Raw genomic sequence first — 19,182 nt, forward strand, 5'->3', positions numbered from 1 at the left:
GTGCTTTTATTTCTGTGTCATGTATTTGGCTGATAGACTTGTAGGTGGGTTCCTCTCTCTCTGCAGCACTCGCAGCTGTTGGTACACAGCGGTTGTGTTTCTCTCAACAGTTTTATTGAAACATCAGCTCTGCCTTGCTGGATTACAGTTCTGCTCTCCCAGAGGGGATTCTTACCTGGTGCCACCTTCAAAACTCAAATCGAAACCTGAACCTGGGTCTGGGATGGCAGAGCTGGTGGGAGCAGCACCGGGGGCTTCGCAGCAAAACAGCACAAGCCTGGAATGATATTTTGTGCCCTCTGTCAGGCTTTCACTGTGTCCAGCAAATTCTGCTCCCCTCTTTGTTTTTGAGGCCATTTAAAATAGTGTTTTCAAAAGCCTCAGAGCTCGCTGGTGGTACCTTCCTGTTCATCTGAAGTTTTAGCCGTTCTCAAAACCCCCAAATGGCCCCATTTAGCTCAGCCAAATGTCTGAACAGTTGAGGCGGTTTGCAAGTTGCTTGGGACTCCTGGGATCGGGAGGTGATAATTCACTTAATTTTTAAAGTGATGTAAATAGATGTCTGTATTCTGCGCTGTCGTGTTCTGAATGCAAACCCTTGCTGCCACTTCTCAGCCCGCGGAGCTGTTTTTTGCACATGTCTGCTAAGCTTAGAGGAAAGCGGATATTGCAGCAGGCTGTTAAAAGCATGTCTTTATTCATAAATACTTGTTTCTCACCTCTCTGGCTGTGCAAATGCAGCTCTCGCATGTAAAACTGGAAAATGTAATGCCAAAGTATTTTAAAGGTTTCTTTCTTTAACACACACTCCCCCCCACCTTTTCTGCTGGATGTGATCTCTTGCAAGGGAAATGGATATTTCGGGGTGTAACACAAAATGCATGCAAACAAAAAGGTGTAACCTGTGGCTGAGCTTTTACACTGCCAGAGCCGTAAGTTCAGTTTCTAGGTCTAAAGTGGGAAGTTTCTGGTGAAGGGCAGGACCGTGGTCCTTCAGTGTAACCCCTTCGTGTGCTCGGTGGGAGTCCGTGTAGACCCGCACCGGTGCTGGGGTCTCCGCTGCAGCTGTGCCAGGCTGTGTGGGGGACGGTGTGCCGCGGCACCCGCCGCCCCTCGGCCCTGCCCGTAGACAGGGGCCGCTCGCAGGATGACACCTTCCCTCGACATAAAACCAGATCGCATCAGCTTGTGACGCTGGGACTTCCACTGGAAGTTGTCTGCGGGGGGAGAAGGCACTGGGAAAAGTATTGGCCCCCAGGAAGTAAAACAGCCCCCGTAAAGCCCTGTGCAGGAGCTGTCGGGTGGGGGGCAGCCCAGAGGCAGGGTGATGGCCACAGAGCTGGACCCACCGTGCCCCACACAGCGGCTGCGTAACCTGCCCCGCTCGCATCAGCTCTGCTTCCCCTGTCACCCGCTTTTGTGTGCAAGATGTTCTCAGTTATTGGATACTAATTTAAGCATCAGTTTACCCTCATTTTGTACAACAATTAAAGGTTAAACAACTGTAAATCAGAGGAGGAGGTGAAATTAAAGCTTTCTTGGTAGTGGCGAGTCACTGGCAGGATTTTTATGTAATCAGTGTACGAGCTAGCACTTCTGCCATGAATTATTCATTCCTGTAGCAAACCTTCCTGAGTGAATTAATTTATATACATGGCAGTAAATAGATGCAGATCCCTTGTGAATCCACATGTCAGACTAGAATTAGGACCTTAAAAATGTTTATTCCGTTAAGTTGGGGGGCAAGGAGAATAAATGATTTAGAAAATGTAAGAGCAAACAAAATGCACATTCTCAATCCACGCTCTCTTTCAATAACATAAATCACAATAGGGGTGTAATTATGCAGGCTGAAAGGTATTGACTTGGTCAGTGTGATCAGTAATGGCTCTGCAGGGGTCACTGCAATTTCTGCTAGATGAACTCCACGTATTTTTTTGAAAAAACAACTTTGCAGAAACTTTATAGCCTGCTTTATTATTCAGAATAAATCAAGGAGGAAAAAGGTTAAAATGGCAGAAATAATGGGGTTTGATTTTTTTTTTTTTTTTAAAAAAAAAAGTGTGTGTTTTATGTTTAGCTGGGCAAAGGCAAGCGAGGTATTTGGAGTGGACTAGTAAATACAGAATAAGAACACTGCAGGAAAAAAGGGAGGGGGGTTTCACAGAATTACAGAGGGAAGGGTGAGTGCGTTTGTGTGCGTGCACATGCGTGTGCGTGCAGTCAAGATTTGCAGGGCATTGAAATCTTTTCACCGTGTTCAGTCCAGTGAATGTCTCCTGCTGAGCTCTGTGCTTAAGGGAGTAATTCTGTTGAATTCAGCAGGACGACTGCAGATCAGAAGCATTAGGCTTAGTAGGAAATCTTCATCCGAAGAGACTTGAAGGACGGAGGCTCTGCAGTAAGCAGATGTGCGAAGGCAGAAATAAAAGGAAATCCACCCGCCCGAATTAGCGGAGTTCCGGCGTTCTCCCCAAACCCACCGGCAGTGGTGCCGAACAACTGCGGCTTCTGCCGCATGCCGAGAAATGAAGCCTTTTGTTTAGGGCCAAGTTGTACAAGTCATTTATGCTCCTGATTTATCTTTAAGGTTTTTAGGTTGTTGGCCTAGAAGTTTAATTTGAGGTACCCAGTGTTTGAAAATTTCATCTAGAGCTTGCAGATTAAAGCTGTTTTTTTCCAAATACTGTTGGCTTTCTCTCAGGTTTGCTGTCTGAGTCTCTCAGGCTGTTCACCAAACTTGAGCCTACAGCACACCTTATTTTTCTTAATGGGGCACTGAATACTTTGAACTCCTGGTATTTAGGAATAAAGGCAGAATCCATTTTAATGGAAATCAAGGAAAACAAAACTCTGCAATTACACGTAGATCTTAGCTCAAGTATAAGAGCTGCTTTTCAGTGTAAATGCAGATTTATCAGATGTCATGATGTTACTCATTTGAGGAGTGCATTGATGTTCTGACTAATGGAGTGGAGTGACTTCCTTAAGCGTCCAAACCTTACGGGGCATGGCAGAGAGAGGTGGGAAATTTGAAAATGCAGCTTGAGTGATTTGACTAAAAGCTGAGAAACAGGGCAGTTGCAGAAACTTCATTGGATTAAAATATCTTGTGGTTAAATGGGGGTTTCTTTGTTTTTATTTTAGCTCTTGGGTTGCTAGTGGTTGCTTTCATTTGAAAGTGCTGCAAAAGTCTTCAGGGATTTCTCAAAACAGGAAAAAAGGCTCAGATTCTCAGCTGCTGTAAATTAGCTGTGAAATTACAGGAGCTCTCCCTTTGTAGCAGCAGAAGACAGCACCCAGAAGACATGGAAGTTTGGAGTGTGGAGTTTGCTGGAAAATAGTTGTATAACCCAAATGGTGGTAGTCAAAGGCAATAGGTGTCCGAGTTTTGCCAGGGCATTAGCACAGATAAATGGTAGTGCTGACTTAAAGCCCCAGGTGTGTTGCTAACTTTATTAGTGGCCCTTTCATTGATATTATTTTGGTTTATTAGCATGATTGAGGAGTTGTAGTGTTACTTTTTCCTTTTTTCTCTTCAGATCCAGGTGATCAGTTTTGTTACTGAGCAGAACTGGGATTCCCTGGAAGTGTTCGATGGAGGAGATAACACAGCTACCATGCTGGGAAGTTTCTCTGGTACGTGTTCAGCATCACGTTCAGTGAAGCCCATCAGTGCATGCTTAATTCCTATTCATGTCAGCTGGACTTCAGCATGTACATAAAATTAAGTGTATGCTTGAGTGCTTAAAAAACTCAGGATAGATTTAAGCATGTGCTTAAAGGGAATCATATGCTTTGTTGAATTGGGAATTTGACTATTGTCTTGCTGCAGAAAATGTTGATAGAGAGCCTTAAACACAAAACCGGTGGGTTAGGTTTGGGTTTTTTGGAAAAACCCATGAGCACTTCCACAGCCTGGAAGTGGGAGTTCCTGCAGCACTGCTGGGTTTTGTGGGGTTAGCTCAGCCCACTGCACTTGGCAGGTTAACCTAACCTGGCCAGTTTGCACCAAAATGGATGAAGGGCTACAAAACAACCTTTCTTTGGGCAGTGGGGACCGTGGCTTTCAGCAGAGCAGGGAGTAGCAAGCAGCCGAAGAGCACTGTAAAACTTTCAAATAGCAGAGCCACTTGAAAACCAATGGCCCCAATTCTTGCTTATTTAATGAACAAATGTGTTCAAAGTGCTTTGATGTTGGTGAGGAGAAGGGTCATGCATAAAGACCAGCAGACTCTGCTCCCAGCGCTGCGTTTGGGATAGAAGTGCCTTGACCTGGTGCTGCAATAGCTTCCAGGGAATGAGGCAGGAGAAGGAATCCGGACCTTGGGGGGGACCTGCGCTCCACCCATGCTGTTTCTCATCACCAGTTCTCTTCTCAATGCTTTTAGTCTGTCTGGTCTGTAGGTGGTAAAACCTCATCTGATGAAATTCATCAGAAGACTTTGAAAAGGCCATTGCGGAGAGGCCTTGGGTATCTCTCAGCTGGCCTCATTAGAACCTGATCAAAACCAACAGCCCTTGTTAAGTTAAAGGGCTTTCTGTTCTCAGCCTCTTCTGCAGCTAGTCTCTGAGGACACGGAGCAGGAAAAAAGAATCCTCTTCAGTATCTTTGTGCACCTCTTGTTTTCCCAGGAACTACAGTGCCTGCGCTGCTGAACAGCACTTCAAACCAGCTCTATCTGCATTTCTATTCGGATATCAGCGTCTCTGCTGCTGGCTTTCACCTGGAATACAAAAGTAAGAGCAATTCATAGAACCATAGAATCGTTTAGGTTGGAAAAGACCTCTAAGATCATCAAGTCCAGCATTAAACCATGTCCCTAAGCACCACATCTACACATCTTTTAAATACCTCCAGGGATGGTGACTTAACCACTTCCCTGGGCAGCCTGTTCCAACGCTTGACAACCCTTTCAGTGAAGAAATTTTTCCTAGTATCCAATCTAAGCCTCCCCTGGCGCAACTTGAGGTCATTTCCTCTTGTCCTGTTGCTTGTTACTTGGGAAAAGAGACCAACACCAACCTTGCTCCAGCCTCCTTCCAGGCAGTTGTAGAGAGCGATAAGATCTCCCCTCAGCCTCCTTTTCTCCAGACTGAACAACCCCGGTTCCTTCAGCCGCTCCTCGTAAGACTGGTTCTCTAGACCCTTCGTTGCCCTTCTCTGGACACGCTCCAGCACCTCAATGTCTTTCTTGTTGTGAGGGGCCCAAAACTGAACACAGGATTCGAGGTGCGGCCTCACCAGTGCCGAGTACAGGGGGACAATCACTGCCCTAGTCCTGCTGGTTGTCCTGTACGTGCCGTGTGGTGGCACTCAGGGTGATCTGCTCCATAGCCTTCCCCAGCACCGAGGTCAGACTGACAGGCCTGTAGTTCCCCACATCTTCCTTCCGGCCCTTCTTATAAATGGGCGTCATATTTGCTAATCTCCAGTCAACTGGGACCTCCCTGGTTAGCCGGGACTGCTGATAAATGATTGAAAGTGGCTTGGTGAGCACTGCTGCCAGCTCCCTCAGTACCCTTGGGTGGATCCCATCCAGCCCCATAGACCTGTGTGTGTCTACGTGGTGTAGCGGGTCACTACCCATTTCCCCGTGGATTATGGGGGCTTCATTCTGCTCCCCGTCCCTGTCTTCCAGCTCAGGGGGCTGGGTACCCGGAGAACAACTGGTCTTACTATTAAAGACCGAGGCAAAGAAGGCATTAAGTACCTCAGCCTTTTCCTCAGCCTTTGTCACTATGTTTACCCCCACATCCAATAAAGAATGGAGATTCTTTAGCCTTCCTTTTGTTGCTAATGTATTTATAGAAACATTTTTTATTGTCTTTTACGGCAGTAGCCAGATGAAGTTCTGGTTGGGCTTTGGCCCTTCTTATTTTCTCCCTACATAACCTCACGACATCCTTGTAGTCCTCCTGAGTTGCCTGCCCCTTCTTCCAAAGGTCATAATCTCTCCTTTTTTTCCTGAGTTCCAGCCGAAGCTCTCTGTTCAGCCAAGGCCGGTGGTTTTCCCCGCCGGCTCGTCTTTCGGCACATGGGGACGGCCTGCTCCTGCGCCGTTAAGATTTCCTTCTTGAAGAATGTCCAGCCTTCCTGGACTCTTCTGCCCTTCAGGACTGTTTCCCAAGGGACCCTGTCAGCCAGTCTCCTAAACAGGCCAAAGTCTGCCCTCAGGGAGTCCAAGGTAGCAGTTCTGCTGACCCCCCTCCTTACTTCTCCGAGAATCGAAAACTCTATCATTTCGTGATCGCTGTGCCCAAGACGGCCTCCAACCATCACATCACCCACAAGTCCTTCTCTGTTCACAAACAGCAGGTCCAGCGGGACGCCTTCCCTAGTTGGCTTCCTATGACCAATGGTGTTAGGGAGTTCTCTTCCACACACTCCAGGAACCTCCTAGGCTGTTGCCTCTCTGCTGTATTGTATTTCCAGCAGACATCTGGTAAGTTGAAGTCCCCCACGAGAACAAGGGCTAGCGATTGTGAGACTTCTCCTAGCTGCTTATAGAATATTTCGTCTGCCTCTTCATCCTGGTTGGGTGGTCTATAACAGATCCCACCATGATATCTGCCTTGCTGGCCTTCCCCCTGATTCTTACCCGTAAACACTCAACCCTATCGTCACCATCCTTAAGCTCTAGACAGTCAAAACACTCCCTAATGTACAGGGCTACCCCACCGCCTCTCCTTCCTTGCCTACCCCTTCTGAGGAGTTTACAGCCATCCATTGCAGCACTCCAGTTGTGCGAGTCATCCCACCGTATTTCCATGATGGCAACTATATCATAGTTTTCCTGCTGCACAGTGGCTTCCAGCTCCTCCTGTTTGCTGCCCGTGCTGCGTGCATTGGTGTAGATGCACTCCAGTTGGGCTGTTGATCCTGCCACCTTTTTGGGGGGAAAAACTCCAATTCCTACATGACCGTTCTCAGGCACTTCCGTGGTTTCTAACACATCCATAACCCTTGTGTCTTTGCTGCTGCATGGATCTCCGTATCCTACCTCCACTGAGATGGCAGACCGAAGGACCTCGCTAGCACACCGTCCCTCCTGTCCATACAGCCCACGGCACTGTCAGGTGCTTTTGCTGCCAGGGCACACAGCTAGGTCCTGTTCAGCTTACCTGCTGGCATGGTATCTCTCTCTGCTTCGTGTTTAGAGGTGCAGTGTCCAGACGCCGGACAGCATAATTTCCCTCGCGATTGATACGAATGCATGGCCACCCTCCTTTTGCAGCCTCCAACTCATGGAGGCACATTGGCATGAGCTAAATGGGAGGCTTTGAGATCATGTTCCAAAGGAGGCAGTGCCTAAAGTGTGGGCACCCACCCCTTTCTCCCTCTTTATTGTGTTGGACAGTTGAGTGGGTTCATCCGTTACGGATTATGCTGACACCCTAGCAGAATGGCAGCACTTTGTTTCCAGCAAGTCTCATGCAAGGTTGCATTCAGCCCTTGGGTATACAGGCCTGAGAACATGATGATGATGATATACAGAGACTATATTTTAAAAAATAAATCCTCAGTGGTAAGAGAACAAACCTGACTAAAACTGGAAGACATGGCAGGGAAGAGAGTCTCTTGGGAAAGGACTGTCAGGTTTGGATGCCAGAAGTTCATTCTCCCCCATGTCTGTGTTTTGATTCCTGCTGCTGGAGCAGATGTCCGTTCAGGAAAGATGTGCTACAGCCAGGCTGCAGGGGGTCACAGCGACGGTGGCTGTTACCTCACTGGTGGTACTGTACCGAGGGCTTGAATTACGCACATACAGTCCGGCAGCAGCGCAGACAGTGTACAAGCAAGCGGGTGCAGGACAGCAGCTCTCGGCTCTATTCAGCGCATCTAAATCGCGTGTTTAGCTGGCAGACAGGGGAGCAAGCAGGCTTGTGCATTTGCAGCGTACTAAAGATACGGGTGCGACGGCCAGGAGCCAGCCCTGTCTGTGCAACTCTCGGGAGACTGGTTAATGCGTGGTGATGGTCTGGCTCTGTTCCTGCGTTGGGAGCAGTGATGGTGAGCTGATGAGATGGGACTGCTGTCTCTGTTCACGCAATCTTCCTTGGGGCAATGCAAACATAATTGTTTCTTGCTGGATACCGTGTCTGACAATTGATTCTGATCACAAATCTTGTGTTTTGTCTCTGAAGCCAACCAATGCTTTGTTTATTTTTTCCAAAGCAGCAAATAGATTTGAAAGTGCATTTCATTTTGTAAAGCGTCCACAGAAATGGCTGTTTGACTGCAGAGACTGCGTGCTTTTAGAGAGTCGACTAGTACTAAGCTTTTTTACTGGGTTTGCAGGTTGAAACCTTGCGTATTAATGGATCCAGCAAGACTACAGCAACCAACAAGATTGGGGAGAGAAATTGTGCCCCAGATTGCTCTCTGGGAGCTGGAGAAATGGATGTTGTTTTAGAAATTCTCTTGCTGCGACTCTTTCTTTTCTGTTTCAATCAATAAGTTCTTTGAGGATCGTATTACCCCATTGCAACAATCATGTTCAGGTTTTTCATGAGGCTTTAGATTATCAGGCTTGTTTGGTTTCTTTGCTGATAAAATTAATAGGTGCTGATTTTCAGGGCAGTTGGAAATAATACATTTTTTGCTTTGCTTGTACAATTGGAATTTCATGGCTCTGAACCCTAGGTTGTGTCTTTGTTTGGTAAGAGGTGCTGCAAGGAAGTTTTGAGAGATGAGCTAAACCATCAGAATTTGTTTCCTCCCCTTTCTCCCTCACTGGATTCCTCAAGCAAAGCCCTTATCTCTACATGCTCGAAAGCCAAAGCAGAGCAAGAACAATCTAGGACTGAGTGAAACTCAGTGCCCACTGATCTGAATGGGAAGTTATTTAAAGCTATTTTCTCTCTTGTCTCTCTGAAGGTCAAGCAATACAGCCATGTGTGGGGAGGGACTAGATGTTTTCTTGCTGGGAAGCGTGACTCGGGTTATTCAGGAGGAGAGTCAGCATCTCCTCTCTCGTTTCTTTTTTTTTCATCGGCTTTCGGCTCAGCCTGCGGACTGTAGGGTTTAAGCAGAGCATTAGCCCTTGCAGTGATGCAGAAGGTTATCTTTTAGTGGCAGCTGCTGGCACTGAGAGCGAGGGAGGTGCTGGCAGGCAGCTGAACCGCGGTGGGTGTGAGGTGACTGCAGACGCCGGTCTTCGTTTTATCTCCGTTTGGTGTTGCAGAAGGGAGAGGGGCGGCATGTGTGTAAAGGAGAAGCACATCACCCCACACGCGACTTTGGGGATCGTTAATTGGGTTTGCAGCAGGATATTCCCAGTGTAAATGTAGCTCAGAGGGAAATGGGATTGAATGAAATTGTCGTAGGCTGTTCTGCAGGCACCATCAAGGACCAGCCGCGCTTACTGCTGCTTATATCTCATGGTAAATTCAGTCTGTAATTGAAAACAGGAAGAATAGGGTTGGAGAATAAAACCATGCTGCTTCTGCCCAGAAAGGGACAAATTACGTGCAACACATACCATATGCCCTTGATATCGCCAGGAAGGGACAGCAGATAGTTCCCTCTTGCATCCTCTCCGGTCTTCTGTCAGGTGCTGCCTGGTTGGTGAAGGAGCGTACGCTCCTTCAGGAGTGTGGACCTCGGAGGGGGAGGGCTCGTGGCGGGTGGTTTGGTTTGTGAGCCGTTGAGAATGAGCTGGTGTTTGCTTGTAGTGGATGTGCTGTCGCAGCTGCAGCTCTTCAAGTCGTTAGGGTTCAGCCAAAAACATTTTTAGCCATGAATCACAAAACTATTTGTGATACCTTTGTATGTTAAAAGAAGTGTGTTCCAGGTAAAGCGAAGGCACTAGACACGAATACCTCCGGATCCTGGACATGCCCTGTAACTCAGGGGAATGCTGCGTGATCAGGGCTGTCTTTGCGGAGAATCCAAAGGCCACGGGACTTTCCCACCCAGTGTCTGTGGTGGCGGCTGTTGGTAAACGGGGGGCTGGGATAAAGTGAAGGCGTGCATTCCCGTTCTTCTGCCTTCAGCGCAGACCCCGTCCCTGCTCCCCGGAGCACTCATCTTGCTCTTGCCTTCGCAGCCGTCGGTCTGTCCAGCTGCCCGGAGCCCCCCGTTCCTGGGAATGGCCTGAAGATCGGCGAGCGGTATTTAGTGAACGATGTCGTCTCTTTCCAGTGTGAACCAGGCTACGCACTTCAGGTACTGAACGTTTTCCAACAAAAAGGGCGAGAACAAACACCCGGGATACAGGGAGACCCTCCCAAACCCTGTTCTTGTTTTTCTCCCCTCCAGGGCCACTCTCACATTTCCTGCATGCCAGGCACTGTCCGCCGCTGGAATTACCCACCGCCGCTTTGCATTGGTAGGATTCTTGTTCTTTTGTACCTAGCAGATATTTATAGCACTTCTCTAAAAAAAAAAAAAAAAGGTAAAGGTCCGAGTTGGAGAAATGCAGGTTTGTTCTGGAAGTGAGATAGAATGTGGAAAAGTCTTCATTTGTTGCAAGGGGAAATTTTGACAAAAAAGTCCCTGTTGGCCACCCAGAACGCTTTATTTTGAATGCTTAAAATGTGGTTATAGTATAAAATGTAAAATACAAAAAAGGGTTTTCTCAACAAAAATACATTCAAAAGGGAAAACCTAAAACTTCTTTATACTGAAAGCAGATTGGGTTTATGAGTTGAGAGTTTTATTTCCATCTTAAGCAAAGATCTTAAAACCGTGGTTTATTTTTATGAAATGCATCATGATATCACTAAAACTGCATCTTTTACTGGAGCCTGTTTACATCCCAGGATCTCCGATTGGCACCGCTTGGTGCCTTGCTGTCCCTGCTTTGGTGTCTAGCAGGTCCTCTGTGACCAGCAAGAGCCCGGTCACCTGTCAGGGCGGCTCTTCGCCCGTGGCACCCTCTGAGGAGCAGGGCTGAGACCGCTGAGTGTTTTAGGCCTTCAGAGAAAAGGACCAGGCAGTTTGATTTCCACCCTGGAAGAAGTAAGCCCTAGGAGAAGAGGCACAGAGGTGAAGGGAACTTGCTGGAGTTTTTGGATTATTTTCAATATTTTGCTTTTAGCAAATCTAGATGTTTAATATTCATATTGCGCATTTTACAGCTTTGAGAGAGACATTTATGCATTTAATAGCTTTAGTTAACGGTTATTTCAGGCTCCTGCTGTTCTAGCTTACATCATTTTGCTTTAAAGTAATTACAAGAGCTAACAGTTCTTTTATCCGATGATCTGCAGGCCAGGAATAAATACACAGAGACGTTTACGGCAGAATGACTGAGCTAAGAAATCAGAAGCCCTTCAGCTCAGTGTTAGAGCTGGGGGATCCCAGCATGGAGGAGGATCCCAATATTATCAGCTAGCTGATGACTAGCTAAGCAATGACAAGTTTCAAGTTTTCTTCTTTTAATTAGCATCGGTCACTCAGTTAAGTAGGGTTTTGCCTGGTTGGGCTGTGCCTACTAGGCGTTAATCACAGTGTAAACACTAGTGCAGTTCAATTCAGATTGTCTGGTTTTGGACAGTCGTGACCAAGTGCAGTGGCACAAACGCCCATCCGATACCTGTCTGTTCATATCCCTCACTTGCATCACACTTGACTGAAAAAATCATCCAACTTCAGAGAGGCATAAACCCCTGTCTGCAGCCAAATGCAGATCATCGTGAGTGACCGTCTTTTATGGGGATGCTGCAGCACCCCATGCTGAGGTTCGTCCTCCTGTGCTAATCACGCGCTGATGTGTCTACACCCTGTCCGGAGCACCGCTGGCTGCCGGCCGCACGGGAGCCCAGGCTTTGGTTGTTCCCCTGCTCGGAGAACAGATTGCTTCCCTGGCGAAGTGTGCTGATTTTCTTTTGGTCTACTTCATCCAGATGCTTGACTTCTAAATAATTTAGAAGTAGTTCTATTAAAGAGCCACTAAGAGGAAAAAGAGAGGGAAATCTTCTGGGAGAAACCTTGTTAGTAGCAAGTACACACATAACGAGATATTGGACAAAGGGAATTTGTAGCGTCGCTGTCAGAACGTGTTAGGAGTATATCTGGGTGTATTCGGCTGGATGGTAGTACCGTAACAAGGTAGAGGTCATCCAGATAAGCCCGAGAAGATACTATCTGTGCATAAATTGCATGTGATGCCTTTTGTAAATATATTTTGTGCTGTCATCTCTGGATCGCTTCTTGGTAGGGAATTTACTTCAGTCGGTGTGCAAACACGCTGTTCTATATTTGTCAGAGATTGACAAGTATAGCAGTCAAGGTAGATTGGTTAACTAGAAAAAGAAGTAGCGGTAACTGGAGTCAAAATAGGATCAGTCTGTTTCTTCACGGTAATTTTTTCAGGTGGTTAAAAATTCAAACAAGTGCTGTGTCCATGATGTGCACTGTTACAATGTCTGTGGACAGAACAGAGCGTCTGTCTCTCCTCTTGCAGCTCAGATCTGTCTCTCCCACTGTGATTGCCAAAACTGGATCTCTGGGTCCAGGCTTTTATCTCCAGAGGGCAGGAGAAAGGCACATGCATTAGTAATGCGGCTATGCAGTGCCTGGCAAACTTTGTGCTAGTTCCATAGCAGGCTTTCCTTTTTCTCTTCTTAGTTTTTAATTTCTTTATTTCCCACACAGCTGGCTGGCCATGGCCATCATCCAGAGACACTCGCAAGTGATCCTGACCATTAACACTGTTGATTTTACAGCCCAGTGTGGAGGAACAGCGGAAGAGATGGAAGGAGTGCTCCTGAGCCCAGGGTTCCCAGGAAACTATCCAAGCAACCTGGACTGCACATGGAGGATCTTGCTGCCAGTGGGGTTTGGTGAGACAGCTGGTTTTGGTTTGATGCTGTCACAAAAGAGATGATAGGAAGATACCAACCCTGTTCAGTCAGCGCATGGTCAGTGCTGGATGCATTGCTTGCCAGGATGAGTTACAGAAACTCATCTTGTTTGACCTCCTGATCACACTTTCCATTAAAGATGCATTTATATGGTGCTATGAAATGATAAATATTTTTTCAAAAGGTGATTACAGGTCACCATGGAGGGTAGCGGGTTGATACGGATTTGTGGGCACGCCTGTGAATCAGCTGTAACGTCCTCCCGTAGTGTGCTTGCGTACTTCCCCGCCTTGAACTACTCGTGCTTGTATTAGCCTTAAAACATCACCGGTTGCATCGCCCTTTTTAAATGTAGAGGTGTCCAAAGCTTGTTTTGGATTATATCCTGCCTCAGCTTGGGTTCATGCAGGCGTCAGCATGTTCAAAATTAGGATCTCCCCAGCCATTACTGAGAGAAGTTTGCCCACCTCAGCTCAGCTCTTCTCCAGGCCAGCCCCGTCAGGGTGCCTGATTGCACGCCTGGAAGACGTGCTGGCTCTCCGGGTTTCCCGCAGCAGCTGCCCTCCTCCTGGTGCGGCTGCGGCGTGCTGCTGGGGAGGAGGAGCACCGGCGCAGCCTGGCCTGCCACCGGAGCTGGCTACGCGCGCTTTGGCGGGGGTGATCCGTGTAGCTCTGTGCTTGCCTTCCACATTTCTCTGGCGTCAGGCAGAGGGAGAGGTGTGCACAGGAACTCCAGCAGCATGAAACTACGGGCGTTAATAGCCTGAGCTTGTCTGAAACGAGCAGGACCCGTATACCTACAGGCATCCTCTACCTCCATCGTGGTAAATGTACTCCCGCTGCTTGCCCAGGCTATACTGGGCATCACTGGGTGAGCGGTGCTGATGTGCTAAGGCTTGGGAATAGCTTTAGAGCCAGACTGTTCATTCCTCCTTTCTAGGTGCTCACATTCAGTTCCTAAACTTCTCCACTGAGCCGAACCACGACTTCGTCGAAATCCGCAATGGGCCGTACGACACCAGTAATGTCATCGGGCGGTTCAGCGGCACCGAAATCCCAGGCTCCCTCCTGTCGACATCTCACGAAACCACTGTGTACTTCCACAGCGACCACTCACAGAACAAGCCAGGCTTCAAGCTGGAATACCAAGGTAAGGAGCCACCGAACAAGCAGCAGTGGGACAATCCTGTCCCCGGGTGCTAATGGTGAGGGCGGGGAAGAGAGGGTAGATATCACGGTTGTTGCTATTCTGTTGAATTAATTCCATGAGGACTTAATCCAAATGAGTGGAAAGGTGTTACATGAAGGCCATGCTTAATCCTAATAACTGGGATCTCTTCACCTAGACTTATGCCTACGGCAAATAACAAATGTTCCTAGAGTGGTTTGTGACAGTGAAATGCCTTTGAATTAATTCCAGCCAGATTCACTTAGATCTTGGCTCTGTCGACTGTCGTGTGCAAAGAGAAGAGTCCTCAGCAGCCATGAGTTTGCTCTGAAATTTTGCAGCTGCTTTTCAGTCTCAGCCGAAGTCCAAACTTAGCTGCAGCCTAGCCTTGTGCTGGGGCAGGCTGGCGGAGGGAACCGGGTAAATAAGTAAATAGCCAAAAAATATAACAACAGAGCTGGCATGGATAACTGGAGCAAAAGTAGAGAATTAAGTTATTAAAATCAAAAGATGCCCTCAGTGCTGTTTTTGGAGGTGATGGGGGAATGGAGGTGCCTACCTTCTGGCCCAGCTTGAGTCCTCAGGCAGCTCCCCATGTGAGGGCCCCTGAAGCCAGCAGAGCGAGGCCCTGGAAGCGCTCCTTCTCTTACTGGATTTGCTGCTCTGTGAAGGTGCTGGATCGGGCTGCCCCTGTGAGTCTTTGCCCTGTTGAAAGACAACATGAACTTTTGGCCCTGCCTGATCCACAGCTCTACCTTGATGAGTGTCTTTGCAAAACCCTTTGGTCTCCTCTGTCCACCTCTCACTGGCATTTGGGAATACAAGGGGCAAAGGGTGTACTTCATGCTGAATACAATTAGGATGGACCTTGCTACGCAGCAGCTGGGAGCCAAGCGGTCCAGCTGCTGCCTGGGAGCGAGATCTGAGGGGTGGGAAGGATGGAGCATGTGTCTCCAGCCATGTGCTATAGCCAAGGACTGACAAAGAGCTGACTCCCCAGAAATAGCAGTAAAAGCTGCTACTCATACTTAATTGAAAACATTAATTTTGTCTTGGCTGTCCTGTTCGTGCACCATATAATTCATGCGCTACTGCACAATTTAGGAAGGAATGTGCTCTGTGAGGCACTCTGGGTAATCTCATGGAAATTGCTATGCAAATTAGCTCCAGCAAGGCTGACCAATAATTTATAATGCCAGGTGGAACATGTTAACCAATTGACTTGCATTCGTCATCAGGGTTGTCCATGTTTTGTTGAAAAACAAGGCAGATTTCCCAATTAGAAGTGAAGCGCGGGGTGACTCCGTGAATACGGGCTGTGAGAGTCACGGACCAGGGCAGACCCCGTGCTCGTGTCTGAGGCTACTGCAAAGCCGCAGCAGGGTTTTCCCTCAGCCTTCATGCAAATGTGTGCATGGTTCGTTAAAGTTTATCTCCTTCAGTTAAATCATTGTATGAGGAGGAAATAGCATGGTGGGTGTACTGTTCCTGCTTCTGTGAGGAAATACGAAGTATGAAACATTCCTCCTTATTTTTTTTTTCCAGCCTACGAGCTGCAGGAGTGCCCTGACCCTGAACCTTTTGCTAATGGTGTTGTAAGAGGAGCCGGTTACAACGTTGGCCAGTCCATCTCTTTTGAGTGTCTGCCTGGCTACCAGCTGATCGGCCACCCCGTCCTGACCTGTCAGCACGGCACCAACAGGAACTGGGACCACCCATTGCCCAGGTGTGAAGGTACGGCTTTGGGGCCACCTTGAGAGCACCCGCACGGAGAGAAAAGGCTTCAGCTCTCTGCTCTTGGCCTCCTTTTGAATCGTTGTTTTGTAATTGGGCTGAAAGTTTCTCTGGCAACACAAGCACCAGTGGAGGCAAGATGTGCACTTTGAAAAAAGCCTCACCCCCGAGGTGTTGAAGCGTGTTCTCAGTGAGTTGATGTTCAACATGTTTCAGCCTAGTCAAAGCGAACATTTTGAACAGTTCGAAACCAAGGTGCATCTTTTGAGATGATGTGTTTGAATCTTGCGCTGTGGGTGAGGCCTGTCTCTAGCTGTCAGTCTCACCGCTGATGCCAGCGGGAGCTGCGCTTCCAGAATGAAGCAGTCCACGGTGATTGTAATAATCGTTCTTGCCTGCTTTATTTCTTCAACGATGTTCAGCTTCCGTTGATTTAGCATTGGTAAATAAAAACAGTCCCTGGTAAAAGACCCTTGCAGCTCTGGGGGCTCTCAGGGTGGGAAGGTTGTGTCCCTGTCTAGTCTCCTTAGTGTGGCAATGATGGCATCTCCAAAATGATCCAGATGGGAGTTCTTCAGTAACCTTGCATGGTCTCCTCTCTCAATACCACGTGCGCTAGGAGGACCCCGCAGTCTGAAGGGGTGGTTCTGTGTTCTAGGCATCGAAGCTCAAATGTCCAAATTCTCTTTTCAAACCCCAATAGGGCTATTTCAGCCTTTCATCCTTTGGGCCACTGGACTGAGTTTTATGTGGTTTACTTTAGGAGGTTTTCATATGAACTCTTAAGAAGTTCAAGACTGCTTATGGAAGATTTCCCACCACGTTTCCCAGGAGCACTGACCTTTATCCCAGCCTCTTTACACCACTTGGTCTGCAAGAACTGTGCACTGGGGAAAGAGAGGGAGAAGTGATATTTTTCCTCTTTTAAGTCCTAAGTCCTTGAACCCCAGAGAACACAAAGCGTAAAGAACCAAATCCTCAGCTGCTCTTTCACTAACCCCAGCAATGCAACAGAGATGTGTTAGCTGAGAAACTGTCCAGTGCTCAGCTGGGTGCTGCTGGTAGGGTGGGGGGCTGGTGGTAGCAGGATTATGCCCTTATCTACCTCAGGCATCAGCTCTGCCAGCTGCAACCATCCAGGTCTTCCTTCTTTATTGTGTTTTTTAAGTAGCTTTCCTGTTCTGCAGCGCTTCCGATAGCACAGAGGGGTGAGGGGTTAGGTATGTTTTGGACCATTTGCTTTTTTCCTCTGTGTGCACATCTGGTGGGCTGTTAGTGCTGTTAAAGTCAATGCAGAACTTTCCTCTTCTAGCTGTTTCCTTAAATGGCTCATTTTTGCATAGCAGCAAGCAGTGAGGACTTACTGCCTTAGGCTAACCGCCTCACCTTTCCCACGCAGGTCACAGCTGAAAGCCCTTTTAATTAAAAGAGAAGCTGTAATTCTAAAATAAATGCACAGAAGCTGATGTTTCCAGCACCACTCCAGGGAGTTTTCCGAGTGATCAGTAGGCTGCCTGCTGCTTTGCAGGGCAGAAAGGAACTTGGCCCTCAAGGTTCCTTGGGTGTTTGTTTCAGAAAATGAGCGTATGGAGTTATATAAATACACATGCTTTTCTCAGCTTAACAGACCACGTGAGTAAGCAGAGCAGAACCAGGCAGGGAATATATGGGGCTTAGCTCCAACCACACATCTGGAACATCAAGTCAGGACCAGGGTGGTAGAAGTCTGTGGAGCTACTCCTGTATGAAAAAGAGTGAGTGTTCAGCACTGAGCCTGAATTAATAAGTTGTGTTGGGAGGGAGAATGTGTTGGCCTAAGCCAAGGACTGGGTTAATACAGCTACATGGCTTCTAGAGCAGCGCTGGCTCAGGCAGGTGACACTGTCTGCACTTATCCCTGTGCCTTCAGTTGTTGCAGGTTGCCAATAACACGCTGCAGATGTTATCATCATTTCAATTGATCTTCCATGCCAGAGAGGTCCAGAAGCTGATGCTTGTACATGGGACTTCCAGACCTAGGGACCTGCTGTGGTCCTCCTGCGTTGCCTTCAGCGGGATGTCATCTTTCTGTCTCTCTTTTTTGCTGCCCAGGCTGTTTCTAATTGCCTCTCTTTAGTTTGCAAGTTCATTTGGACCTGGAAGATACCTAGTGCAATAGAACTGTCGTCTTGATTAATGAATTGGATGCTGCTGTCATAGAAATCATCATTTCCCCCCTGCTCAGATGTACTCTGCGAAAAGCCAGCTGCTCGGTGGTTCTGGTCCAGGCCATGCTGTAGGAACAAGTGGATAGATTTGCCCACTGGTGTGATCTCGTCAGGGGCTGTATTTTCCATGCATGGGTGCAGACAGCTGGTGGAGCCCAAAGACTCTTACTAGGGCAGAAGATAGAGTTTATTTGCACACCTGGCTGTCACATCTGTACAAAACACCCTGACAGTCTCCTTTCAACTCTGAAGCGCTTAATAAATTTATTGTAATGGAATTACGTTGAAAATGTTAAACATAGCTGTGACAGATATGAATTATTCGAGGCAAGTTAGGCCAAGGTTTTGGGGTGGGATCCTCTGGAATTGCTGTCTTTTTATCCAAAATAAAGGAAAGAAAAATGGGAAATAGAGGATCTTTAAGAGTTATTGTTTTGGGAGTTATTTCTTCATTAGGTTTGTGTTTCTGTTTGATTACCTGCAGTGCCTTGTGGGGGGAACGTCACCACCCAGAACGGTACAGTTTACTCTCCTGGCTTCCCCAACCAGTACCCCAATTCCCAGGACTGCACTTGGCTTCTCACAGTGCCGGTGGGATATGGAATCCATCTCAACTTCACTCTGCTGCAAACAGAGCCCTACAATGATTTCATCACTGTTTGGTGGGTACAGCAAAGGTGTGAGGACTGACTAGGGTTGCTACTAAGGCTCCATTTCAGAAAGGTGCTCTTGCTGATAAATAGAGCACCCATTGCCACGGTGCTTGGGCAGTGCTGTGTCTGAGAGTAAGGACTATCCTCTGGGGACACTGGGATGAGGATTTGGAATTTTTTAAACTCCGTGTGCTTGATAGGGCCTTTAGATTGAGGACCGTTGCTGCAAGGGGCTAGAAATTGGACAAGGTGACGGTCTCCAAACTGTTAATGTTACGTTTCTGAAAAATGCAGGCAGGCAGTGCAAGGTCAGTGAAGGGGATGATCACTGAATGACTAGGCTGCTCGTGCCAAGTGATGGAAATGTCATCCTTTGGGTCTAGAGGGGAGTCTGTACAGGAATCCTTAGCTTTCATGGTGCTTTTGCCTCGGTGTTGTGCGGCTCACAAGGAGTAGTCCCACCCTTGGCCATATAGCAGCGCCTGTAAGACCTTATAGGCCTGTCTTGCCGTTAATTTCTGTGATCATCAGCAGTTAAAAATGAAGCACATCAGACCCCTGCAGTGCCTGGGATTAGCAGTCACTGTCCCACTGGTTTGCCACAATT

At 47.7% G+C, this 19,182-nt stretch overlaps 1 protein-coding gene across 1 annotated transcript in view; it reads left to right on the forward strand.

The window, feature by feature from the left end:
• Positions 1-19,182, forward strand: part of CSMD2 (CUB and Sushi multiple domains 2) — a 307,900-nt gene that overhangs the window by 236,070 nt on the left and 52,648 nt on the right. Inside the window, 8 exon segments of the mRNA XM_075173206.1 lie at positions 3,543-3,639; positions 4,636-4,740; positions 10,053-10,171; positions 10,265-10,334; positions 12,676-12,792; positions 13,754-13,963; positions 15,527-15,715; positions 18,407-18,584. Coding sequence (XP_075029307.1) covers positions 3,543-3,639; positions 4,636-4,740; positions 10,053-10,171; positions 10,265-10,334; positions 12,676-12,792; positions 13,754-13,963; positions 15,527-15,715; positions 18,407-18,584 — 1,085 coding nt within the window.

Source organism: Calonectris borealis, chromosome 25, assembly GCF_964195595.1.
Source record: "Calonectris borealis chromosome 25, bCalBor7.hap1.2, whole genome shotgun sequence".
NCBI lineage: Eukaryota > Metazoa > Chordata > Aves > Procellariiformes > Procellariidae > Calonectris > Calonectris borealis.